Here is a 27,211-nt window from a genome sequence, read left to right as displayed (position 1 = left end):
AGCCGCAGTCCCGTGTACTCACTGCAAGCTGAACTTAAATTGTGTCAAGTTCTGTGCTGCTTTGTGAGTGCAAGTGGGAATGTTTGTTACAGCTGTCTTTAAATTTAAATTTGGATGTTTTAAATGAATTAAATATGAACATGAATAATGCAGCTGGTAACTTAGCCTTTCTGCAATTAAATGCAAACTTTTTCATTTTGTCTCTGTGCTTTCAGGTTTTGCTATGCCGCAGTGTTTGTACTGACTCTGCTGTCTTGTAGGAGTGATGGGGAACTAGAGCCCATGACAGTTCAGTGGAGCCCTTGGCACTTTTGATATCTCGGTGAGTGAAAGTTGTTTGAAACTCTGGGAGAGGAACTTCATCTGCTACTAAAGGCAGCAAATTAGTTGGTCTTTTTACGTTCATCCTGCTGAAATGAATTTGCACATTGATCTGTCCTTTCAGGTTATGAATTCTGGAAACCAGCACTCTGTAATGCTGTAGTTCATACTTGGGAGATTATCTTGATCTCCACAAGCAGGAGAAACACAGCTTTTGAAAACAAGGGGAGTTTGAACTCTGGTGTGCAGCTCTGTGCAAGTGTCAGGCTCTGGAGATGGAGCATTGCAGCGTGTGCTGGGCTGTGGCAATCTCAAAGGCTTTTTATTTGATGCAACAGTAAGATTGTGTCCTTTGTGCCATGGATCCAGCCAGGAGGTCCTCATCAGGGGCATGTTTGTGCCTGAGGTGATTCTGGAAGATCTGTCTCTGTGGGTAGCCTGGTTTTGCCCCTTGGGTACCAGTCTGTACTTTCTGCTATTTATTACTTTCACATTTTTTCAATCTTCAGTCCCTGAATGGAGTAAAGGTCGCATCCATTGGTACCATGGTGCTCCTGTCCACAGGTGCCTGTGGGCTTGTCTGTTCTGCCTTTGACTTTCTTCTCTCTACACTGAATTCTCCTCACTGGGGCATTTCAGCCTTGTCAAAACCTGTAGAGTGATTCCTCTTGCCATCCAGTGAGATGAAGTCCCTGGCTGTTTCAGGCTGGAAGGAGCTTTCAGAGGTTGTCTGGTCCAATGCTGCATGCAGAGATGGGCTGACTTTGAAGTCAGAGCCAGCTACAAGGTGAGATCAGGCTGGCAGGGGAGGGAGCTGCTGATGTTTGGAGTATCTCCAAGGGTGGAGATTTTACAGCTCCTCTGGGCAACCATAAATTACAGTCAGTGGAAACGATCAATTCCCAAGCCCTGTGTTAGTAAAGCCCAGGGGCAGCTCCTGTCTGTGCTCCCTGTGACCAGGGACAGGACCCAAGGGAGTGGCTGGAGCTGTGGCAGGGGAGGGTCAGGCTGGATGTAAGGAAAAGGTTCTTTCCCCAGGAAATGGTCATGACTCAAAGCCTGCCAGCACTCCAGGAGCATTTGGACAATGCTCTCAGACACCCCCAGGGTGCTGGGACTGTTGGGGTGTCTGTGACAGGCCAGGAGCTGGGTTTGGTGATCCTTGGGGATCCCTCCCAGCTGTGATTGTACAGTGCCTGTCTCCATGGCTGAAGAAGGGCATCCCTGCATCCTAGGGCAGGAACTGTCCCTGGGATGCACCAAGGCTGGTGGCTCCCATCTGGCTGTAGGTCCAGCTGCCTCTGGGGCAGGCAGGCTGAAGCTGTGCATCATGGAGTTTGGCTCTGCCTCTTCTCTAGGCATTACATGACTCTGAGCACTCAAAATTATTTTGCTGGGTTTTTTTTTCCCTTGAGTTATGATTTTGCAGGATTAACCCACGTGTTTCTGCCCTGTGCTGTGAGATGTAGGGGGAATCTGGGTGGTGCAGAGCTGTGTCAGAGGCTCATGGAGGCTGGCAGGAGTCAGGCTGGGGCTGTCACATTTGGGCAGTTTCTTGGAAGCATATTTTAGAGTGCAGTGTCCTTGAGCTGGCATTCATGTGGCTCTCAGCAAAGTGGGACTCCCCATGCAGCTTAAGTCTCCTCCTTTGGGGAAGAGTCACCATTTGTTTATTTATTTATTTAAATTGGACATTTACAACATTTGATTCTCTTCCATGACATGAGATCTTGCTGAGAGCCTGCTGCAGTGTTGGCTGAGGGATACCAGCAGTCAGCTCTGTGCTTTATCAGGATCACAGAATTACAGAATCATTAAGGTTGGAAAATACCTCCAAGATCATCAAGACTGAGCACCACCATGTCCACCACACCAGAGCACTAGTGCCACATCCAGACACTTCCTCAGCACACCACCACCTCCCTGGGCAGCCCATTCCCATGCTTGACACCCCTTTCTGTGAAGAAATTCTTCCTGATGTCCAACCTGAACCTCCCCTGGCACATCTTGAGGCTGTTTCCTCTTGAACTGTCCCTTGTTCCCTTGAAGAGAACTGACCCTCACCTGTCTGCCCCTCCTGTCAGGGAGTTGTGGAGGGTGACAAGGTCCTCCTAGCCTCATTAGGGTTATTGGGCCATAACCTTTCACAAACCCTGTCTGAGCAGCTCAAACACAGTCACAATGTTTCTCAAACACAGTCACAATGTTTTTTCTCCCAATACTTTGGAAGGGAAGGGTTCACACATCCCTGCCAGCAGGGCCCTGAGGTGCTCAGGCTGAAGCAGCTTTTCAGAAGCCCTCAGAGGGGCACAGGAACTCCTGTGCCATGAGATTTATGTGTGTGGGTACTTGAGAAAGTCCCACAGACAGCAGAGGGGCAGAGCCAGAGATGGCGAATGCTTGTCTGGTGCCTTTATATATAAACAGCTTTCAGCCTGGGTTTTTATGTCTAGGGGACTTTTCCTGCCAGGACTGCTAGTCTTTAATGAAAATTATGAAAAGAAGCTTTAAAAGTTGTAAATAACCTTTCACATGTAGGTTACTTTCTGCTATTGAAAGGGAAACCAACTTTACTCCTTTCACAAGTGTGTACAGACACACACTATTTAGGAGAGAGGCAATAAGTGACTACTGTGCACCTTTTGATTTGGATTAAAAAAACAGCCAGGATTTTTTTTTCCTTTAGTATTTAATATTCTTGCAGTATTTTTCTTCTCAGAGTATTGCTCAGTGTTGCATGTAAAGAGGCTGTAGTTAGTAGAGCTGTTACAGAAAATTAAACTCTGTTTCTCTTACATTTCGAAAAAGCCTGGTTTTCAAAACCCCAAATTCTTGCCAAGTTGGATCTGTAAATAACCTTTAAGCAGCTACTCAGCGCTGCGTCCTGAGACAGCTTCCTCCTTCTCCTGACTGCCCCACTGTGAACAAAATGGAATTATATTGATACAATTAATCTTTCATTAGTTAGTGGAGTGTCAAACATGCTATTCGTGGCTTTCCCAAGGGCTGGTTTGTGGCTCAGCCATTCATTTGGATGTTTTGTGGCAGGGCTTGGCAGGGCTTTCTGGGTGTGGCAGGCCCTGCCCTGTGGGAGTGCTTGTGCTGGAGCACTGGGTCCCTGTACATGACCACCACACATCTCCCAGGAGCTCTGATTTTTCAGGAATATTTCTTTATAACAAGAATGCAAATGCTTTTGCTTGTTGGGCACAGTCCAGTCGGTTTTTCTGCAACCAGGAAAACAAAAAATGCAGCACAACTTGGACACTCATGGCAGTACTAACAGCAAAAGTATTTCCTGGGTCATTGTCCAATTTCTCATCCTTATTCCCCAGAACTGCTGTGAGCAATTTGAATTGTAAGTGGCAAGCTGGGGATTGCTGTGTGCTTTGCCAGAGTTAATGTTATGTTTCCATGTGTTTTCTTTCATAAATTCCAGCTCTGCCTCCCTTTGTTAGTGAGTGGGGGCAGCCCCTCCTTCCACACACACGCTCTGGACCCACTCACTGTAGGGTTAGCACAGAGACAGCCATGTGCTCCTTGTGCTTACTCATGCTGCTCCTGCTGCCATGAATTTGGTGTTGTCCACAAATTGGAGAAAGTCTTGTAGTTTCAGGGGGTAAAATGAGTTTTGTGTGTTCTGTGCTACCCCAGGTGACAGAATGTGTTTTTCCCTCCACTGTGTGATGAGTTAATGCTGCAGATGACTGTGTGCTCCAGAATGGGGAATTTTCTCATCTTTATTTCTTTTGTCCTAGACATCTTCAGTTCTGTAAGAGCAGCCCAGTCCCAGGATAAGGCCAGCAGCAGGTGGTAGAATGCGGAAACCAGGCCCTCAGAAAGGTGAGCAGTGATTTGGCACAGCCAAGGGCCCTGCAGTGAGCTGGCACGGCCTGAGTGCCTCAGGGGGCTGCCAGTGGGGTGGGAGCTGAAGGGATGTGGCTGGAAGCCCAAAAACTGAGTTGTGTTTCTCAATCCATGTGCAGAGAGCAGTTCATCAATCCCCTCTGTGACAGGAAGAGGAGAGTCCTTTTTAGGGGCATCCCTGCAGCTCATGGAGGGTGCCCTGCAGAACCCAGGGCACCATCTGGCAGAGCTCCCAGCATGAGGCAAACTGCCTGAGCTGGCACAGGCTCCCCCTCTAATGAGGCATGAAACCAGAAACCAGCCTGCCTTGTGGAGAGGAAATCTGTCAGGAGCTTCCCCTGCCACCCAGTCCCTTGGCCCCTCACACAGCACGTGCTTCCTGGGTCCTGCATCCCCAACAAAAAGGGTGAAGCCAAGCAGGCTGCCTGCAGCTGAGCTGCTCTGGCTTCTTGTGCTTAACAGAAATATTGATTTCCTTTAGTGCTGTGCCATGCATGTGCATCTGACTGGAGTGATCTCATCAGGGAGGAGAGGGGGGAAGGGAGAAGGGAGAGGATGGAGCATCCTCCACAGCTCTTTGTTCACATCTGCTCCACACTCCCAAGGTTTATTGCAGGAGATTTCTATGCTCGATTTCTCTGCTCCCTTTATTTTTTTTAAATGTCTCCTTTGCTTCTGTCGTGGTTCATCTTACAGCGGCATTATCCTCTTCCTAACACTGCTTGTCCTTTAATGAAGTGAAAATAAATGAAGGAAAGCAGGGAATGGGGAGACCCTGCTGTGAGGCAGCTGGAGGGCTTGGCAATAAAGGAGGCTGGTTGATTAGTCAGCAGCGTGGCCCAGGCCAGGCTGGCTGGCTTCAGCCTCACTCACAGCTTGTTCTCTGTGCTCCTGGAGCCTCCAGCCAGCCTGCCTCTGTGACCTGGGCTCAGAATGCCAGGCTGGGGCTTGCAGAGGCAGCACCTGCACTGTGCACATGTGGGTTTCTGTCCTACTTACCTGCTTTTTTAATAATGCATTGAACTTGCTCTGTTTCTTTATTTGTCTGCGGAAATTCTTGTTTCGCTCTCTTTCCGCTGCTTTTGTATCCTGCTTAATGAGGATTTTTGCATGTTAAAGGTTAAGAACAAAATGTACCTTCACCTGCAGAGTATGGTGAGAAGCTCCTTTGAGTGCATGGATGCTGTTAGAGCTGTCCTGCAGCACTGAGGGGAGCCTTACCCACCCAGGGGGCTCTTTTGCCTCTGCCTTAAATACTTTATGTCCTTTATTCTTGCTTTCTTAGGGACATGGCACAATGCTGTGCCTCGTGGTAATGCATTTATTAGGAAGGGTGTCCTTCAATGCTTTTCATTCATTTATGTCTCTCCAAGGAGGCTCTTTGTCTGGCCCATGTCTAGGGATGCTGTGGCCACACTCCATATGTCCCTTGTGTTCATTTAAGGGATGCTGATCTGGCATCCCTCTGTTGGGCTGGAGGCTGTTGGAGGCAGGGTGGGCATCCCCCACTTCTTGCTCTATCACTTTCCAGAGCAATAAAACCTACATGCTGTCCTGTCCATTGTGCTGAAAAGAACATGTCAAGAAGAGAAGATTGTAAAAATAATTGTCCCAAAGCAATTCCAGACACATCAAGACACCCCAGGCCACTTTAGAAGCAGCTCTTAGCCTGCCTCTTCCAGCTACTGCTCAGATTTCAAACCTTTTGCTTTCACAAGGAACTGTTTTCCATGGGGGCAAGGCACATTTCACAGGGCACTACCAAGCTGCTGTCTACAACAGCCCTAAAAATGGTCTGTAAAATAAAGGAGCTGGAATGCAGCAACAATCCCAGGGTGCCAGCCTGGCAGCAGCAGGTTGAGGAGCTGGCTCAGGGTGAACTCTGCCATGGCACAGAGCTGGAGGCCAGGATGAGCATTCCCCACTTTTTGCTCTATCACTTTCCAGAGCTGTCTTGAGATCTTCAAATTTTTGGAGCTCTGAGACCCAAAGCTATCATGAGCAAAGACAGCTCAGGTGAGCTGCTCTGCAGAGCTGGTGCTGCTTTGCTGTTGTGCTCTCTTCTGAGCTGCAAGGGACACAAGGAAACCTGGTGTTTTGTGTGGAGAGGGCACTTGTGCAGATTTTCAGAGAAGTCACCACAAAGGGCTGAGGTTGCTTGTGTGGAATAACCTGGAGTTGATCCACAAGGAGCCATTCTGCACCAAAGATCCACATGAGCCATTTTTAGTGGCTGTTATGTTTGTTCCTCTCAAGCCCTTCTTCTCACAGCTAAAGTGATGGAGTTTGCTGTTCTTTGTTATTGCTTGTCACTGAAGGAGAACAGTGGCTGGTGGAACTAAACAGGGACTGAGGTGCAGATGTGGATACCTCCTGTCAGGTGCCTGCATGAGCTGTGGAGAGGAAGGGAGCACACCCAGAGATAGAGGCAGATCATCCACGTCACTGGGGTCATGACAGGGAGGTCACTGCTCTGCTCTGAAGTGCCTGGAACACAGATAGTGCAGAGGGGTGCATTGTCTGGCTCCTTTCCCTGACACAAATGCTCTGTTTCTTGTCTCAGCCATAGACTGGAAAGATGGTAAAAAGCACAAGTACAGCCGCCCCTCAGAGTCTCCCTCCCAGTACCAAGGTAAGAGAGCTCCCTTCTTCCTCCCCTCTTTTGTTTTTTTTTGCCCTCCCTTCTCCCTTTTGTGATTTCTGAAGATTTTTTTTTTTTTGACAAGTGCATGGTGCAGCAGTGAATATTGGTGATCACCTGCAAGGAACTCTGAGCAGCTCATCACTGCCCAAAGCTTGGGCACATCCTTGGAGGGTTTGGGTCTGGAGAGGAGAAAGGTCTGAGGAGACCATAGAGCCCCTTCCAGTGCCTCAGGGGGCTCCAGGAGAGCTGAAGGGGGACTTTGGACAAGGGTCTGAAGTGACAGGACAATGGGAACAGCATCATACTGTCAGAGAGCAGGGTTAGATGGGATATTGAGAATAAATTCTTGTTAGGCTGGGCAGGCCCTGGCACAGGGTGCCCAGAGAAGCTGTGGCTGTCCCATCCCTAGAAGTGTCCAAGGCCAGGCTGGACAGGGTTTGGAGCACCCTGGGACAGTGGAAGGTGGAAAGGAATGGGCTTTAATGTCCCTTCCAACCCAAACCATTCTGTGATTCTGCACAGTGAGAGGCTAAAACTGCAGCATCTGGCACAGAGCACCCTGTAATCCAGGTCAAAGCTGCATTGGGACACCTCTGAGGAGAGCAGGACAGAGCAGACAGCACCCTGATATTTCAGAGCTGTTAGTTTTGACTCACACATTGTCACATTTTACTGAGCAGGACAGAGCAATGGGGCTCATGTTACCAGTGGAGCATGTGCAGCTGGATTGATGGCTGAGCAAAGTGCCTGGCATGGGGCAGGGTTGTGGTATAGGAGCCTCCTTGAGCCAGGTCTCATAACTCTCATATTCAAGATGGCTCAGCTACCTTTGGAGGCATAAAATCAGCAGGATGGCTTCTGTTGCAGTGTTGGAAACAAAAAGGTTTAATAAAAGGCAAAATAACAAACAGAGAAAAACTGAGGTAGGTGCAGGAGGTCCTTGCTCCTGGTAACACACTTTACAAAAGTGATTATTTTCTTTGTTCAATTATTTTTCTAGTAAATTGCCCAGGTGGGACTTTTTGGCTTCTGTCCAATTTGCTCTCCTTAAGCTTGAGGTGAAGTCTCCCAGGCCTATGAGGTGTCTTTATTTACCTAATGGAGGAGAGAAACTTGTGGGCTTCTTTCCTTTTTGAGGGGACAGAGGAGAGTTTTGTCACTCTGTCAGCAGAAGGCACACTCCTATAGGGTGGGACAGCCTGTGGGAGAGCTGACCCTCAGGAGGCCATGCTCAGACATCAGGGACAGCCACTGCCACCTGGGATCTGCCAGCCCACACCATGCTCTGCTCCTTTTCATGCAGAGCTGCTTTCATGTGCTGCTGCCTTGGTGCTCCTTAGCAGCCACACATATGGGCTGCAGACTTTAATGGGATGCCTTGATCTGGCTAGGGCACGTTCTCCTTCACAGATGTGACCTGAAACACACATGTATTGTTTCAGTTGGATTGATGATCCCTCGGGAGCCAAAATGCTAGTGGAGCCCAAAGCAGACTTCAGTTAAAGATATAAACAGAAACTCCATCTTCATTTAAATTCTGGGCAAAGGATCAATGTTAAATGCAACATAAAGAAAATCAAAACATGAGGGTGCAGAGCTGCATTGTTCACAACTACTGCAGTTTGACCCCTTGGGTTTGTGGAGTGTTTTGTTTGGAGTGAATATTTTTGAAGGTTAAGACATCAGAGCCCAAATGTGACTCTCTGCCTGGAAGTAATATCTGCCTTTGGCACGAGCACACGACAAGGAGTTTTCCCAAGGCAAGCACAAGTGACAGACAGTCACCCCAGTGGCATTTCCACAGCCAAATCACAGGGACTCACACGGGTTCCCAATCCTTGGCTTTTGTTTGGCTCACAGATGGAGTTGCAAAAACAGGGTGTTTCTCATTTAAGGGTCTTTCTCTCATTTCTTCCTGTGAAGAAAATCCAGTGTGCTGGAGAGAGGCAGAGAGGGACGTGGGACAAGGGCCTGAAGTGCAGGGTTTCCTCTCATGCTAAGGGTGTAGTGGCAACTTCCAACTGCAGTCTGCAGTTTTTACCTTGGTTTGAAGGTAATCTTGAAAAAGAAGTGCAGGTTCTACCTGTGCTTGCCCTGCCACCTGTGTGTAAGGAAATGGCTGGTACTGAACTCTGCTGTATCAGCTCTGTCTTTTCTTAGAAGTCTTTCTGCTGCTCCTGCTTTTCTTTGCAAAATAAATCACCAGAACCATTATTGATAGGAATGAGAGAATCACAGAACATCCTGAGCTGGAAGGGACCCACAGGATCATCAGTGCAGCCCCTGGCTCTGCCCAGACCCCCCAACAACCCCACCCTGGGCTGGAAGGACCCACAGGATCATCCAATGCAGCCTCAAACCCTGCCCAGACCCCCCAACAACCCCATCCTGGCCATCCCTGCAGCGCTGCCTAAATTTCTCCCCCATCCTTCCTCTCCCCCATCCCTCCCTCTCACAGAATCATGGAATGTGCTGAGCTGGAAGGGACCCACAGGGATGATCAATGCCAAAGCCAAGCCCTGCCCAGAGCCCCCAGCAAGCCCAGCCTGGGCATCCCTGGAGCTCTGGCAGCCTCGGGGCCGTGCCCATTCCCTGGGCAGCCTGGGCAGTGCCCAGCACCCTCTGGGGGAAGAGCCTTGCCCTGAGCTCCAGCCTCAGCTGCCCTGGCCCAGCTTCATGCTGTTCCCTCAGGTCCTAGAGAAGCTGCAGTTCTAATGCTGTGTGTGTCTTCATACAGTGGTTGAATCCCAGCAGGCTTTAGAATTAATCTCAAATAAGTTCCATGTCCAAACACTATTTTTAGAGGCCTGCAGCTGTGTCAGAAATTCTCTGCTCCCACTGGGGTTGTGCAGCATGGATCTGGGCTGTGGGGTGAGCTGCTGCAGGGAGCAGGATGGCCTGGCTTGGTGTGGAGGGAATGGAAAGTGGGAAGATTAAAACCATGACAACTTTTAATAGTGATGGATTGAAACCAGCTGAGGGGAGTTTGTTTGGTTTGGGTTTTTTTTAATAAAATTGTCAAGCACAGCTGATCCTGTTCAGGCTGCTGGCTCAGGGCCTGGGCTGACACTGGCACTGCTCACCCAGTACTGTCACCTGGGTGTCCTCTGTGCTCTGGGGACAATGACCTCTGAAGGGCCACCCCAGTCTGAGATGAGTTAAGGGGTGGGATGTGCCCGGCTTTGCTTTGCCTGGGTGTTTTCTCCACGTTATTCATACAAAGAGTTTCATTGACAGAACCAAGTATAAAATCATATCTTCAACTAAAGCAGAAGATTTTTGGTTTTGTGAGAGCATAATTGCAGTAACTCACTGAATTTCTTCATTCACCCAGTGTGAGACTGTGGCTGAAATGAAAATATGTGCCAGTGGATGGAGCTGAGTCCTCTGTGGCGTGGAGAGTGCTGTCAGTCTGCAAACAGCAATATTCAGCCAGTGTGGCAATGAAACTGTATTTTTTCTGTTCATTTTCCCTATTTTTAACAGTGTACTAGTCATCTGCATGGGAGGTGGTGAGAAAGCAGCATTCCTTGTATTTATTTGAAGCTTGTAGATTATGAAGGCTCCTCTGTGCATGAGGCAGCACTGAAGCAATGTGTGCTGACCTTACTGCCTCAGTTTTCAGAGGTGTGGTGTGTGCTGCAGTAGCTCAAATGGCTCTTAATGTAGCTTTTGTTTTGAAAATAGACTGATTAAGAACTTGCCTGAGTCGGGGAAGCAGTGGCTGACTTTAATTGTGCTGCCACCATTGCTCTTGAAATGCCTTGAAAACAGTGGTCTCCCGGGAGCTGTTTGGATGAATACAAGTGAATGTCATGCTGCAAGGTTCCTCTCCCAGCTGCTCAGTTTAAATGGCAAAAGTCATGATTTGCTCAGATCACAGGAGCTTTTAATTCCTCATTTAAAAACCCAGGTTTCCCTGGGTGGCTTATTGCTTTTACCCTTCCTGCTGTACATGAGGAAGGTGCAGAGGCAGGGATGAAATGCACTTCCCCTGGCAGCAGCACTTGGTGGAAGGGGGATTGAGGTTGGGTGTGAGGTATTGAGCTCAGTAAATCCCTGTTTGGAGGATCCCTGCTCCCACCCTGTGGACTTCATGGCACTTGAGGAAGTTAATTGTTGTCCTGTCCACTTACTGCTGGGCTGCTCCCTGGCCCATGGGGTGGGCTGTGTCTGTGCTGGACCAGGGGTTACCATCCAGTCACCAAAAAGCAGATTCCAGTTTTAAATCCACAATTTCCAATCATGGGATCACAGAATGGTTTGGGTTGGAAATGACCTTAAAGATAATCTCATTCCAGCCCCCAAGCTGTGCTGCTCACAGCCCACAGTGACTGTTTGCAATCCCCAGACTGAGTGATGTGTTTAATGAATGGTTTTGAAGGGGCAGTTGTCTGGAGGACTCAGCAGATTCCCATCTGTGCTGGGTGTTTTCCATTAAGTTGCAGGTTGTTATCCTGGCTCTGTGCAGCCCCTTCTCAGCAGCACTGAGGCAGGAGGATGCCGAAGGCAGAGCTGGGCTTTGTTCTGCCTGTCAGTTGCAGTTGTAAATCTTCTGTGCTCACAAACATCAGAGGTTCTTGCTGAAAACACGTTGCCTGTGAGCACCTCCTCTGTGAGAAGTGCAGAACTGCCAGCACAGGAGTCTGGCCAGTTCTTTTACTGAGAATTTTGCTCATCCTTTCTTATTTGAATCCTTTTGTTTTTACTTCTCAGGTCACTTCACCTGGGAGAAGTACCTGAAAGAGACATGTGCCATCCCAGCTCCTGCCCATTGTTTCAAGCAGGTAAGAGGGTACAAACAGGAAAGGTCAAGGGCTATGGTCCAATGGAAGCCCTGGAGTTCTGTGCCTGGGATAGACCCCTGGCTTGGAAAGGAAGATACTTAAGGATATTGGAGACTTAACAGAAATCCAAGTGCTGAAGCAAAGATTAAAAATATGCATTTAGAGTAGCACAGATTTTCCTCTCAGATGTGCATGTTGGGAACACAAGTGTGCTATTAACTCTGCCAAGCACAGGCCCTTGGAGAAAGTGTCCTGAGTAGGCTGGCATCCAGCTTTTGGTGGATCCTGCTCAATCAGGAGATTTTCAGCAGAATTCACCCAATTGTTGTGAATTGTTGACAGAATAGCAGCCCCTGGGTGGCAGGTACTGAACCCAGAGGTGGCTGTGCTGAGAACAGGGGGTGCAGGAGTGAATCACTGTGGGACACGTGGGCAGAGGGGAGAGTGAATGTCTGTGTGGGTCTGGGGTTGGCTGGGTGATCTTCCCAGGAGAGGGTTAATCCCCTACACTGGGCACTGCTGGGGCTGCACCTCAGATCCTGGCATCAGTTTTGGGCCCCTCACAACAAGGGGGCTGCAGCATGTCCAGAGAAGGGAATGGAGCTGGGGAAGGAGCTGGAGACCCAGGAGGGGCTGAGGGAGCTGGGAAAGGGGCTCAGCCTGGAGCAAAGGAGGCTCAGGGGGGCCCTTGTGGCTCTGCACAGCTCCTGCCAGGAGGATGGAGCCAGGTGGGGTCAGGCTCAGCTCCCAGGAAACAAGAGACAGGATAAGAGGAAACAGCTTCAACTTGTGCCAGGGGAGGGCCAGGTTGTATATCAGGAAAATTTCTTCACTGGAAGGGTGATCAGGCCAAGGAAATGTGTGTCCAGGGCACTAGTGGAGTCCCCATCCCTGGAAGTGTTCAACAGCATGTGATGCCTAGGGGTACTGGGTTAGAGGTGGGCTTGGCAGCACTGTGGGAACAGCTGAAGCTGATGATGTTAGAGGTGTTTTGCAGCATTAATGACTCTGTGATTCCAAGAGAACAGGCTTTAGTTGTCTGGATGATGCAGGATGGAAGGATGGGGGTCTGTTACAGACGTGCCTGGGCTTGCTGAGTTCTCAGTGGTGCCTCTGCTGTGCCTGGAGGGGCTGTCAGCCTTCAGCAGACCCCGTTTGGAGGCTTTGTGCCCGAGCTGGTGCATGCATGTATTGGCAAACCTGGACTGACTGGCCCCTTGTTGCTGTTGGTTTGGAGGGTCCCCAGGGGGCCCCCTAAGCTGTGTGCTCACTGGTGGCAGCAGGCAGGCAAGGAGATGTTTTGCAGAGATAATCAAAACTCCACAACTTTTGGGAAAGTTGTAAAGCCGGTGTGTTTGTTACAGCACTGGACACATGTGGGAATCGTTCTCCTAAAATGACATGTGTACCTCTGGGAACTTCAGGTCCCTTTTTATCCCCTTCTCAAATATATATGCATACAATTTCACAATAGGTTCATATTCATTTTTACTAATTTCCCGTGACATTTGCTGCTAGTTCTTCTTTATCAGAAAGAATTCTTAGGTCAGGTTGAGCTGCTCTCACAGCAGTCTCTCTCTATCACCCTCTGTCTACACCCCATTATCTCTGTCCTTCACTGAAGCAGTTTCTCTGAGCCTAGGCTTTTGCAGTCAGGCTACAGAGCTATGTTTTCTAACCACAGACTCAACTCAAAAATGTACATTTCACCTAAATCAAAATGGATTTCTACCCTGGAAAATTTCTACTCTGCTTCAGAGACTCCACATGGCTTCTGAGGGTGCTAATTAGATGAGGGTTTATTGGGGGTCCCACCCCTGGGAGCAGCATGGTTTCTGAGGGAGAAGGGGGAGAGAAGGGCCAAGAGAGAGCCTGGTCTACCTCCCACAGCTTAACAGGGAGATTCAAAGTGGGTGCAGAATAAGCCTTGGGCCAATGGGATTACAGATCCATGATACTGCAGGGGAGGATCATTGGCTCAGAACAAACCCTACATTTTCCAGGGCTGAGACAGAGCAAACCATTGAACTAAAACATAACACCACAGCCCCTGTTCCACTCTTTACAGTCCTACACTCCACCTGCCAACGAGTTCAAGATCAGTATGAAGCTGGAGGCCCAGGACCCCCGGAACACCACGTCCACGTGCATCGCCACCGTGGTGGGGCTGACGGGCGCCCGCCTGCGCCTGCGCCTCGACGGCAGCGACAACAAGAACGACTTCTGGAGGCTGGTGGACTCTGCTGAGATCCAGCCCATTGGCAACTGTGAGAAGAATGGAGGCATGCTGCAGCCTCCACTGGGTGAGCTGGAGTTCAGCTGTCCAACAAGGGTCAAGTTGATGGTGGGGAAAGTTTGGGGTGTGGGAATGTTCCTCACTCGGGGCTCATCAAATGTGGTGGTGTTTGTAGGGGCCCCAGGACGAGGGGGCATCCTCTCTGGAACAGAAAGCATCACCACCTTCTGAGAATGAAAATTCATTATAAACTGCAAAATCCCCAGCAGCCTGAAAATAGACTTCTACTCCCTTACCTTCTTCCCCATTGCACTGTTTGTATCATGATCTATCCTACAATTTGCCACATGATACATGGCCTCAGATCCCTACATTACAAAATCTTTCACCTACCTACTATTCTTCCTAATTGCCATACTCATCCTAATCATTGCCAACAACCTATTTATCCTGTTCATTGGCTGAGAAGGAGTTGGAATCATGTCCTTCCTACTAATCAGCTGGTGACATAGATGGGCAGAAGAGATGAGAATCTTGACTCCATCTTGCAGAAGGCTGATTTATTATTTTATGATATCTATTATATTAAAAGAAAATTATATATTAAAACTATACAAAAAGAATAGAAGAAGGGATTTCATCAGAAGGCTAGCAAGGAAAGGAATGGAATGATAGTAAAATCTTGTGACTGCTCACAGCCTCAACACAGGTTGCTGTCATTGGTCATCTGAGACCTTGCAACCCAAACCGTTCAGTGATTGTGCTGCCCATCTCTTCCAAAGCCCTGTGGGCCGCTGGGCCCCTCCTGTGCCCGGTGTGGCCAGCAGAGGGCACGAGGCGCAGGCGGAGCAGCCCTGGCTGTGCTCGGGAGCAGGTCCGGGAGTGCTGCCCCGAGCTCTGCTCTGTGCCACCTGCTTAACCTTGTGCCAGGGGAGAGCCACGGTCAGCTGGGATGTTAGGATAAAATTCTTCCCTGTGAGCGTGGTGAGGCTCTGGCATAGTGGGATCAGGGAAGGTGTCCCTGCCCATAGCTGGGGAGTGGAACTGGATGATTTTGCACCCAGCATGAAGACAGGTAACTGAGCTAGTGCTGCAGTTGTCCTTCTGCCTGCAGAGTTCAAGGGCCTAGAAAACCCAGTAAGAGTTTTCTCTTTCCTGTAGTATTTTCCATGTGCACACATCTGCTGCTGCTCTTTCTTTACACAGATAATTCCAGTGACAGCAGCCAGGGCACGGCTGGAGCTGGGCCAGGGCAGCTCAGGCTGGAGCTCAGGGCAAGGCTCTTCCCCCAGAGGGTGCTGGGTGCTGGGCACTGCCCAGGCTGCCCAGGGAATGGGCACGGCCCCGAGGCTGCCAGAGCTCCAGGGATGCCCAGGCTGGCCTTGCTGGGGGCTCTGGGCAGGGCTTGGCTTTGGCATTGATCATCCCTGTGGGTCCCTTCCAGCTCAGCACATTCCATGATTCTGTGAGAGGGAGTGATGGGGGAGATGAAGGATGGGGGAGAAATTTGGGCAGCGCTGCAGGGATGCCCAGGGTGGGGCTGTTGGGGGCTCTGGGCAGGGACAGGAGTTGGACTGGCTGATCCTTGTGGTCCCCTCCAGCCCAGGATATTCTGTGATTCACATAAAATGTTTTCTTTGCCACTGTGGGAGCTGAGCTCTCCCATCCCCTGCAGTTGTGGCTACTTGGGTTGGTTTCCAAGCTGATCTGACAGAGCTCAGGGCTGGCAGGGTGACCTGTGCTGAGCACTGCAACCTTGGCAAAGTTTTGCCATGTTCTTGGTCCAGGTCCAGTGCCAGGATTACCTTCAAAACCCCTCCAACCACAGACCTAACACAGCTGAGCAGCAGAAGTTGCCTGTGCAGGAGGATGCACGTTTAACAAAGATATCTGTGATATCCAGAGCCTTCTGGTGGTTGTATAGTCATAGTCAGTGCCACATACCTCAGAGCATGTGAAATTGCTTTTTTCTTCCCATGAGCCCCCTCTTGTTATTTCTCCACTTTTTTCCCAGCAGGTGTCAAGCCAAAACCTGCCATCCTTCCCTATAATGTGTTCCAGGCAAATCACAGCCTCTATTTCTTCAGATTAGCTTGCCTGCAGCTCACACTAGAGGTAGAGGAGGCCACCCAGAAGCTGTGATTCCCTGTTGAGGAAGAAATTCCATAGTCTGAGTGTGCATTTGCTGATTCATGGCTCCCCTGCAGCAGGAGCTGGCAGCACTGAGGCTGCACAAAGTGCTCTGTCTGGATGGTCAATGGGATTGTTGTGATAAGTGAATATTGCAGTCAGACAGCTGTTTCCAGATGTTTCTTTTCAATAACACAAATGCTTTACATTCAGAATATCTGGCTAAAATCCCACCTGACTCCAGCATGGGAGGAGGGTGGTATGGGATCATGGTTGTGTGAGTTGCCATCAGAGCAGGCTTGTGCTGCCAGATCCACCAACCCCCACAGTCTAACAGTGTCCATCTCCTCTTCCCTCCCCTCAGGCTTCCGGCTCAATGCCTCCTCCTGGCCCATGTTCCTTCTGAAGACCCTGAATGGAGCAGAGATGGCTCCTGTCCGGATTTTTCACAAGGTATTTCCCCGTTTGTGCAGAGCCTTCTGGCAGAGCAGCAGACTCAGAGCTGCTGTCTCATGAGAGATGTGCTGGTCCCATAGGAGGTGACACTGCACAGCTCAGGGCTGCTCCAGGACAGACCTGTGTCCTCTCCAGCTGTGTCATAGCAGTGTCAGGATGTAGCCAGAGGTCTGCCAAGGAAGTGTTTGGGCTTCAGGGCTCAGGCTTGAGGCGGGAGCTGGTTTTTCACTGGAGCTGCAGGTGCTGCTCAAAGTGGGGAATGCAAGGTGGGAACATCAGCATCTCTGTGCAATGTCCCACTCCCTGGGTTCAGTCCAGCAGTGAGCTGTGGACTTTGCTGCCTCTTGATTAAAGGGCAGTGGCTGTGTAGCCCAGCCAGTGTGTGCACACCTCTTGGGGTTCAAATCCAACCCACTAACTCCCTTCAGCTCCTTGTGGAGTTGAGTTTGCTGGTGAGGGCACAGCCCTGGTGTGGGGAGGCACTGCCATATCCCCTTTGAGCATATATTCCACTTCTTCTTGTAGGAACCACCATCTCCTTCCCAAAACTTCTTCAAGACAGGTATGAAGCTGGAGGCAGTGGACAGGAAGAACCCTCACTTCATCTGCCCGGCCACCATTGGGGAGGTGAGAGGTTCTGAGGTCCTGATAACATTTGATGGCTGGAGAGGTGCCTTCGATTACTGGTGCCGATATGATTCCCGGGACATCTTTCCCGTAGGCTGGTGTTCGCTGACTGGAGATAATCTGCAGCCCCCTGGTACAAAAGGTAAGGCCCACGTTGTTTTTTAGCTGTCTTGGCTCCTCCACTCAGCTCTCAAAGAGCAGCAAAGCAGGCAGAGACTGGCAGCAAGGACACCTGGGTGCTCTTGTCTGGTTTTTGTGCAGCTTCGTGCGTGGTAAAGGTACAGGTGATCAGACCCATAGCACTGGAACAGCCTGGCTGTCCATAAAGCTGGGCAGGATGATGGCTCTGGGGAGGGATGGTGCTGTACAACTTTGCTGAGGTCTGCTCCTCTCCAGGAATTCCCTTGAAGTTTTTCCTGCGCCTTTGAACCACATTTTCCTGTGCAGTTTTTCTCAGGGGGAATAATGAGAAGTGTGAAGCTGCAGGACTGCGCCTCTTTGTACTTGGGGCAGTTTTCTTGGTGTGCCTTTGCTGTGACCAAAGCAGGTGTGGAGCAGGTTGTGCCTGCCTTGTTCTTAGGGCTGTGATTTTTGGGTAGGAGCAGTGCTGGGGAATTTGATGCCTTGCAAATGGCTGAGCAATGGCTGGTTTGATTCTCAAGACCTGTCTCAAGCTCTCTCACATCACAGTTGTGTTTGGGCTCAGGAGGGCTGTCACTGTCCCCAGGCACATCCCTCTGGCATTTACTGGCTGGCCAGCCCTGCACATGGCTGGTCAATGAAATGAGGGGCAGGAGAGCAGCCTCTCTGCCAGAGCTGAAGGATTGCTTAGGAAAGGCATTTCTCTGACAGGACTGTTCCTCTTGGAAGTCCTGGGTCAGCTCATGCTGCCCTGTGTCCCTGGCATGGGCCAGGTCTGTGCTCAGGGCTGGTCTCAGTGGATTGCCTGAGGTGATCTGTGTGCAAGCCAAGGTGTGAGCACCCCTTGGCTGAAGATGATTCCTCTTTATCTTGGATTTCTACATTTTGCCTTGCTGTTCCCAGCCTCTCCCTCTCTTCTTGCTGGTTGCTGTGTCCCAGCTGCTGCTGCCCTGCAGGCTCTGCAGAGCACTGGGGCCCTCTTGGGCAGTGGCTGAGTCCTCCAGTGGTGCCCTGGTGCTCTCACCAGGCATCTCCAGGGTGCCTCTCAGGTACTGCACGAGTGGCTCAAGACATGTTTGTGTTTGGTGGGAGCTTTCCTGCCAGTAATCAGGGGGTGGAAGGTTTCAGGAGAGCAGTGGAAGCCTCCTCAGGAGAAGTGGGAGCCTGTCTGACCCTCAGCCCCAGCACAGGCAGCTCTGATCCTCCCCAGCCTCCTCCTGCCAGGGGCTGAAGCTGTGAGTGAGCAGAGCCCAGTCACTTGTCCAGAAACAAGATCCCATTGTGCCATCCCTTGGCAAGTGGCCGGGATGGCTTCTCCCTTTCCCATTGGCTCCATGTGCAGTCACTCTGCACTTCCTGCTCGTGTACAAAAATAGTGACCCCCAAAAAGTCACATCTCTCCACGCACAGGCAGAGGCAGCCCTCACCCTCAGGCAGATTTCTGCTCTCTTTCTCCTTTTTTTTCAACTCCTGGGACAAGAGCAGGGGTTGGCAAGGGTTGCATGAGCCATGTAAAAATGCCAGGGAGTTGAGATCAGCCTTGTCTTTGTGCTTTTGCTTCTCCCTCTGTGACTGTCTGCTCCCTCTCCTGACCAAGAATTTCTGACTTGCACTTTGTGGGATTAAACCAAAAGAACAGAGTAGTGGGAGCTTTCTCTAATGAAATTCCTCCTGTGTTTCCTCAGCCCTGCTGTGGTGGAGGGTTGAGCACAGTCCTCCCAGACCTGAGAGTGCTGCTCTTGGCAGGGTGGGAGGATGCATCACCACAGAGGAATTGCCTTTTCCTTGAGCTGCACTAAACCTTCTCCATGTGCCAGCCTGCAGGACCATGTGGTGGAGTCAGGCAGTTTCCTGGTGGGAATTCCTCTCAAAGAGGACTGGAGAGACATGCAGGCAGTCAGCTGCTGCTGTGGTAAACTGGTCTGTGCTCATTTACTGGGCTGACTGTGGGGAAGGTGGGGAGTCCTGTGAAGAGTTAACTCCATGGAGAATGAGTAACCCCGTGGCTTCCTGGGGCTGAGCAAAAAGAGGCCTCGTGGAATGAGCTCATGTTCAAGGGAAGCACAACTTCAAAGAGGGCAGGCATGTTTATTTAATGCTGGTAACTCCAGTCAGCTCTAATCTGTCTGTGCTGCTGGCTGCCAGCAGAAGTGGAGGAGTGCAGGGCTTCTCCATGGTCCTTCTCCATCTCCAGGGCCTCCCAGTCCTCCCAGCAGTGTTAGCTTAGCTGGAACTGGTGGAGCTGGAGCCCAGCCAGCCACTCCATGGAGCTTTCATTAGGCCATGTGTGTGTGTTAAAGAAGGAAAGGGAGGTCAAACAGCAAGGAGGAGCAGCCTGCATGCCTGTGCTTGGTAATTGCACTGCTGCCTGCTGGCTGTGCAGTGCCTGTGGGCTCCTGGGATCTCCTGGTGCTCCTTTCTGCATGCTGCACACCTTGGGGCTGGGGGATCCAAGCCAACAACACCACACGGGGGAAATGGAGCTCTGGGAGTGCCTGTGGTGGGTCCTGGTCCTCTCTCCACTCCAGGGATGGATGTTGGCTCTGCTGGGCTACAGAGAAAGGCAGAATGTGGGAGAGTTCATCCTGTGCACCCACAGCTTCTCCAGCTCAGCCTGGCAGCTGCTGGGGGAGGCAGGTCCCAGTGGCTGTCCCAGAGGAGGGGAGTTCTGTGTGTGTGCAGCAAACTTTCCTCAGCACACCACCCACACCAGTGGGGTGCTCCCAGGGATGTCCATTGGCCAGGAATCCCTACTCCACTCTGCATATGTGGTGTACAGCACCTTACATGTCTTTTCATGCCTCTTATACATGTACTTTTTTACCTTAAATACATATCTGTACCTTAAATACACATCTGCACATACCTTTTAGGAATATAAGGGGAGGTGGACTTTCTGTTCAGCTGAGTGCTGGCTGGGAGCTCTGCTCAGAGGGCTTAGAGTCAGAGAACATCCTGGGCTGGAAGGGATCCACAAGGATCATCAAGGCCAGCTCCTGGCCCAGCACAGGACAGCCACAATCAAAGCAGCCTGAAAGGAACTTGCCCACACACACATACAGACACCAGTGTTCCTTAAGCTGCTCCCATGTTTCATGTGGTACTGGGAGGGCAGGGGAATACTGTCCCCTTGAGCACAGGGCAGCAGGGACACAGGTAAAGCCCTCACTGTATCTCAGAAGGTGCCTGTGCTATTCCTCCATCCTGGCTGATGCCAGGTTGCTCTGGATTCCTGATGGGTTTGCTGCCCCCTGTTCCACCCTTCTGGATGCTCTGGGACAGAGAGGGGTGACTGTGCTGTGGGAGAGGGGCAGCAGTGAAAGGGTTAAGGTTGGCAGGCAGAGCTGGAAGCTGCTCCAGCTCTGGAATTTGGAGGACTGGAATTGCTGCCTTGGCAGCAGCCCAGCTGGCAGAGAGCCCCAAGCCCAGGCAGGCAGGGCAGAGCTATCACAGAGCTCATCCTCTGCCACCATGCCAGGGCACTGGGGGCACTGCTCAGGGCCTGCACAGGTCTGTGTGTGCCCTCACACCCTGCTCCCTCTGCTTGCAGAGCAGGCACATGGGAGTAGTTTTAGAAGTTACCAAGGGGATAGGCTGAAGGGGAGCTCCATCCACCGTGGGCTCAGAGCTCTGTGTTACCCTGGGACCAGAGCTGCCTGCTGGGGCTGCTGCACTGACTCCAGAGGGTTACAAGATGCTGATCCTGGACAGAAAGCTCATGAAGTTCTTCATTTCTCACCACCACTGCTGCCATGTGATTTGTTGTTTAACTGCTTTGTCTCCTCAAAGGAAGATGATGATCAGCTGCTAGGTTTCCTGCCCAGGGGCAAAGGTAATGTGTATTTTACTATTTTATTTTGGACATTGCTTGGTTTCTCTTCCTTCTTCAGGGTGAGAACATAGTGGTGGGAAGAGGAGCCTCATCAGGAGTAGTTGGCAGGGTAACAGCTCAGGTGAGCTCCTGTGCATTCCTGCTTGGAGGAGATGGGAAAATATTAATGAATTACTGTCTCTTTAGGACTGAGCTGGGATCTGGAGCTCACACATTAAGCTGGGTGACATTGCTTTGCACTGGCATGGCTGGTTTGGGGACCACACAGTCGAGCTTATGCACCAACAGGAGGAGGAAGGAGGGTACACAGAGCAGTTCAGGTGTTTATCCATGAGGGTAACACACAAACAGCCCTGGAGCCTGCGTGTGCTGCCTCTGAGGCTGCTCTTGGAAGATCCCAAGAAAATCTTTTGAGCTATTTGGAGCACAGAGCCCAGGCTCTTAGCAGTGACCCTGGCTCAGCTTGGATGGTGTCCTGGAGTGCACATGTGGGATTTGGAGGTTTGGGAACTTGGTAAGGGAACCCAGCACTGCAAGAGGCTCTGGGGTGCTGACAGTGCCTGTGGCTCAGCAAACACCAGATGGGAACCATGGCATATCAGAGACCTGAGGGTACTGAGTGATGTCCTGACAGGAGCCTCTGAGAAAAGGAACTGACCTGGCAGAAGCAGTTTCCTCTGATCTCCAGCCTGTCCTTACTCTCAGTGTCTACACCTTCCTCTCAACTTGACTTTTCCTCATGTTTTATTTTGAAATGTTTCATATCCCAGAGAACCTGGGTTTTGTTTAGGATGTTTCCTTCCCTTTTCCACTGTGCTTCCTGGCCCAAAACAGAGTTTCAATGTCTCAGGGTGTTACTGAGCCTTGGCAGGAGGTTGAACACTCCACACCTTGTTTCTGCTTGTCACCATATTCCAGCCTTGGTGGCAGAAGCTTGGTCACCCTTTAAATTCCAGGATTTGGAGTCTTGTTCTTAATCCCTGTCTTTGCAGGGAGCCTGTGTCTCCCACCCTTGCTCCTGTGTTGTGTCTGCCATGTCTGCTGAGAGCTCAGGATAATCCAAGCCTGGAGCCTTCCAGGGCCTCTATTTCTGTCCCAGTTGTGCTCATGGTGGCCAGTGATGATGGTCTCTGCTTTGGGAAGAATCACAGGGCTTTGAAGCTTTCCCATTTTACTCTGGGACAGGCAATGAGCTCCAGTTCCTGTCCAGCTCCAATCTTCAGGATGTGTGGGATTGAAATGCCTCACGCAGGGAAGTTCAGCCAGATCTCAACAAGATTTCTGCTCTCTGGCAAATTTGTTTATCTTAAATGGGTCTGTTTAACCTCTTTGAGTGCTGCTTCTGCCTGGGAAGTGCTGAAGATGGACAAGGGGCAGTGAGCACCAAAGAAGCACAGGAGAGTGGCCTGCAGGACACCTGTCACAGTGGGCATGAGTGGTGTGCTCAGAAATCTCCCCCTGCACTTCAGGACACTGCAGGGGCCATTGTGGACATCTCCAGGTAGAAGCACATGAACTACAGCTGCATCTGAGAGTACAGAGCCCTTGGCCTTGGCACAGAAAATGGGAATTTGGGATTTGTGCTCCTGCTGCTCTTGGTAAATGAACCTTGTAAATACAAGAGAGAAAGGCAGGAAACCTTTCTGCAACTTCAAGCTTTTCTGTTCCATATTTTTGTATGTTTTGACTTTGTAATTCTTGTCCCAAGGACATAATTTTGTCTTCTTCAAGCTGTGACAAGTCTCAAATAAGCTGATGGGTGACAAATGTTGCTTCCAAGCATTGACTAACCCTCAGAGTGTGGATGGCAACTGTGCAGAGTCTCCTGTAAGCAACAGTTTGAGTCCCAGTGTGGTGGGCAGCTGCAGGTGCCTTGTATCAGCTGATGGAATATTTTGGCATTAGGAAGTAGAGCCTGAAATCAGGAATTCTCTGTCAAGTCTCTTTGTTTCTGCAGAAAGCTCAAAACTCTTGTTTAAACTAATCTTTCAGTGGGGAATAACATCATCAGTGGTGCCCAGCTTCTCTTTGGCTCTGAGCTCAGCTGTGTTTGAGCTGCATTTTCAGGGTGATGTTTCTCACTGTGCCAAATGGATCCAATACCAGCCAGCCTCCTCCTCCTCCTCCATGTCTGCCATTGTCCTGGATGCCTGTGTGACCCAAAACAAGACAGTTCAGCCAGCAGAAAATTCCCAGTGATTAGTTTTTGTCCCCTTAATGAGCTGAAATAGCCATGAGTTCAGATTCAGGTCAGAAAGGAGCTCAGGGTTGCATGGCTCAACTCCTGCAAAGCAAGGCCAGCTTTAGATTGCTCAGAGCTCAGGTGAGCAACAAAGCTGTGGCACAGAGATGCTGCTTTACTCAGGAAGAGTTGATTTTTTAAGTAAGAGAGGCTCCACTTGATTTTCTAAAAATATGGCTCCTCTTAGTGGTTTGCACAAGGAAAAAGAAAGTGAGGATGTCTCTGGCAGCTGCTCGTTGTTGGGCTGGCCCTGTCACCAGCTGAATCATAGAATGACAGAATGTCCTGAGCTGGAAGGACCCACAGGATCAGCCAGTCCAGCCCCAAGCCCTGCCCAGAGCCCCCAGCAAGCCCAGCCTGGGCATCCCTGGAGCTCTGGCAGCCTCGGGGCCGTGCCCATTCCCTGGGCAGCCTGGGCAGTGCCCAGCACCCTCTGGGGGAAGAGCCTTGCCCTGAGCTCCAGCCTGAGCCTGATGCCTCAGGTTCAACTTTTCTATTTTTCAGGTTCTGTGCTGCTTTAGTGTGTGGGTCTGGGCTTCACATTATGGGATGGTGAGCTCTGGGCACAGAGCAGGGACACAAAACAATTCCTGCTCCAGCTGGGCACCAAGGACAAATGATCCAAATCTCAGCCCAGGAGCACAAACCCCGTGGGCTGGAGAGAGAAAAACAAGCAGGGTGGGACTGCAGGGGCTAAAGCTGGAATGGGACAATGAACTGCAAGGTGCAAATGGAACAGAACTGATCCCAGGGAGAGACCCCGTGCCCGGCCGTGCATTTTGGGACCATTTTGGTTCATCTTGGGTTCATTTTGGGACCGTTTTCGTTCATCTTGGGTGCAGCCCTGGCTGGGCTCTGGTGCTGCCCAAGGTGGATCCATTGAGGACTTTTAATAAATCCCTGCTTTATTCTTTAACTCCATCCAGTCTCTGCTCTAGCTCAGCCTACACAAAGCATTGAGCTGCCCTGGCCCAGCTCCAGCCGTGCCCTGGCTGCTGTCCCTGGCCCAGAGCAGGGATGGGAGCTGCCCCTCGGGAGGAGCTGCAGATCCCTGAGCTCTGCCCTCACTGTGCCCTGCTCCAGCTGCACACACCAAGAGCCCTCAGCTGCTCCTCCTGCGGCCCCTCCTGACCCTTCAGCATCTCTGTGGCCCCTCTTTTTTTTAATCTTAATAATTAAGATGTAATAATAATAAGAATAAGATGCAGTAAATTGAAGCTTTTGGCAGTTAAAGGAGACTTTGGCAGTGCTCAGAGCTGTGAGATAATCCTGCTTGCTGGGCACAGCTGTTTCCACCTCTGGAGCTCTGTGGGTGCTGGGCTGAGTGCTGGGCACTGATCCCTGCATAGCAATCCTGTGTTTCTGGACCACATCTGCATGACAGGAGGGGCTGAAGTCCTGCAGGAAAATAACAGGTACCTGAAAAGAAGCTACAGGCTCCTTTAGGGAGCATCCAGTCACTGGAAGTGGTGCCTTGGGGGTGAGGCAGAGTGTGGCCAGCTGTAACCCTGTGCTTTGGGGGCTGCACCACTGATGTGCAGGTTCAGCTGGTGGGAGGACTCTGCTCCGTGCATCTGCTAGGGCAGGAGAAATGTATTAGCACAGCCTGGTGTTTGCTCAGATTCTGGTTCAAATCCAAGAAAAAAGCCAGGCAAGTCTGCTGAATCGTGGGAGGATAAGACCTCATTTCATTAAATCACTGCAGGTCAGAAAAATGTCTGTGCATTGCATCAGTCTGATGGAATCAGCCCCAGGGAAAACATCAGTGCCTGTCCAGGGCTGTGCCCAGGGCTGTGCTCAGCAGCACTGCTGGGCACACAGCACCAATCTAGGTCACAGTCTGGGTCTCTCTGGCCTGAGCTGGCTGCACATTTAGATGTAATTTAGCCTGTTTCAGTGAACAGCCTCCCTTGCTGTGGCAGCTCCTCCATCCCTGCAGGAGCTGTGGCTGCAGAGGGACCAGGGATGTGCTGCCAGGGGCACAGGCACAGTGGGAACTCCTCTGGGTGGCTGAATGACATGAGGTGTCCCATCAGGGGATCTGCATGCACCCAGTTATGGGCTTTTATTGTCCAAATCCCAAAGCCAATTCTTCAAGCCTGGCAAATTACTGTGATGTGTACTGTCTTTACAGCTGAAGTGGGCAACAGATTTTTCTTGCATTTATTTCACCAAAAGATGAAATGACTTATTATAATCACTTACTAACATAAGATTACACAGTGAAAACTTGCACCAGGAGTTCATCTGACAGCAGTCTCCTTTTTCCTGGCAGTGAGTTCTCAGTGGTGTGGTCCCAGCCTGGGAGCAAAGGGTGCAGTCCAGCTGCTCTGCCTGCTGCATGCCAGCTTCCCAAATGCACCATTTCTCTGGGTTTGTTACTAGTAAAACTGAGAAAACATGTTTGCCTCACAGCTTGTCTGTAGAATTCTCAATTTTTCCTCCACATTAGAGAAACCTCATTGTGGCACAGCTTGGTTTAGACACTGAGTGTTGTGCAGATCTCAAATGAAATGCTCCCTGCCCTGGCTTCCACATCCTTTTGATATTTAAGCTTCTTTGAAGTATGGAGAGTTTTAGAATCATGGATTGGTGTAGGTTGGAAGGGACCTTAAATCCCATCCCATTCCACCCCTGCCATGGCAGGGACACCTCCCATCGTCCCAGGCTGCTCCAAGCCCTGTCCTTGGGCACTGCCAAGGATTCAGGGGCAGCCACAGCTTGTGGGATTCTAATAAATACAAACATTTCTCTGCTGAGATCAGTCACTGCACACCTGAAGCCAGAGGCCCCAGGATTCCATGATCAGCACCTGCCTTACCTGTGCCATTCCTCCCTGCAGCTCAGTGCCAGGTGTCACCTGGAGCAGGTGACACTTCTGGAGTACCATCAGCTCTAAGAAGCACCTGAGCTATCACACTCATTTTATTAACAGCAAAATAATCTTGCTTTTAACACTAACAGCTCAGACAAAAAATAGTAAAACCCTGTTTCTGCCACAGTCCCTGTGTCTGCCTGACACAAAAAAGTCTTTATTCAGGAAGTCAGATAGATCCTGATGACTGTGTAGCTCTTCTCAGCTTCTAATACAGAATGCTAATGCACGAAAGCAAGGAAATAAAATTAAAACTAAACATGCCCACATGGCAAGCAGAATGGGGCTGGATCCTGGATGCACTCTGTGATTTGGGTTGGAAGGAACCTTAAATCTCATCTCATTCCAACCCCCTGCCATGGCAGGGACACCTTCCCCTGTCCCAGGGTGCTCCAAGCCCTGTCCAGCCTGGCCTTGGACACTGCCAGGGATCCAGGGGCAGCCACAACTTCATTGTGCCAGGGGAATAAATCCCTGCTCACAGTAACTGCTCCTAAAACCTCATTACAGAAACCTTAAAAATCTCTGTATATGCCCACAGTTGTGCCATCCTGGTATCAGTCTTTAATTGTACTTTGTTTCCTTGGCTAAGACTTTTTTCCTTAACTACAAAGCCCCTGATTTCAAAAGTTTGCCTGTGTTTTTTCCTAATTCCTTGCCCCTATGTTGAGGTTTCCAGATATGAGAAACAAGACATCCTAAAGACCACACTGCAGTTTTCATAATGCAGCAGGATTTTGGTTTGTTTAGCAGAAATTTAAAACAGAAGGAAATACTGGTCTGCTAGGCTGGGCCAGCATATCTCTGGCCTTTAGCAGGCTTGGGAAAGATGATTGAACAAATTTAGGGGATGTGTGGGCAAGTCTAGCAGAAACCTGATTTTGTGATGGAAAGAATAAGATAAGAAGGAGCACACCTGCCCCTGGTAGTTTGTGGAGGGGCAGGGCAGCTGGTCCAGCAGAGATGAGCTATTGCTCAGGACCAGGAGCAATAATCCCTGCAGGCAGGGAGGGTGGAGCTGGTCCCCTCCACTGCAGTTTGCTGGCAATTTAG

General features: G+C 50.4%; 1 protein-coding gene across 5 annotated transcripts in view; it reads left to right on the top strand.

The window, feature by feature from the left end:
• Positions 1 to 27,211, top strand: part of SCMH1 (Scm polycomb group protein homolog 1) — a 64,568-nt gene that overhangs the window by 14,839 nt on the left and 22,518 nt on the right. For 4 of the 5 annotated variants that reach the window (XM_071453419.1, XM_071453423.1, XM_071453422.1 and 1 more), the window contains exons 2-8: positions 216 to 322; positions 4,080 to 4,164; positions 6,752 to 6,820; positions 11,549 to 11,619; positions 13,688 to 13,922; positions 16,350 to 16,438; positions 16,967 to 17,210. In XM_071453419.1, the coding sequence (XP_071309520.1) occupies positions 4,140 to 4,164; positions 6,752 to 6,820; positions 11,549 to 11,619; positions 13,688 to 13,922; positions 16,350 to 16,438; positions 16,967 to 17,210 (733 nt within the window). In that variant the 5' untranslated portion in view covers positions 216 to 322; positions 4,080 to 4,139. The remainder of the gene's footprint in view (positions 1 to 215; positions 323 to 4,079; positions 4,165 to 6,751; positions 6,821 to 11,548; positions 11,620 to 13,687; positions 13,923 to 16,349; positions 16,439 to 16,966; positions 17,211 to 27,211) is intronic. The other variant, XM_071453418.1, reaches the window with a different exon arrangement.

This window comes from Agelaius tricolor, unplaced genomic scaffold (genome assembly GCF_023055355.1).
Source record: "Agelaius tricolor isolate 1412-34295 unplaced genomic scaffold, bAgeTri1.0.p SCAF_36, whole genome shotgun sequence".
NCBI lineage: Eukaryota > Metazoa > Chordata > Aves > Passeriformes > Icteridae > Agelaius > Agelaius tricolor.
The sequence above is the reverse complement of the archived record's forward strand: the minus strand, read 5'-3'. Positions and strand labels throughout refer to the sequence as shown.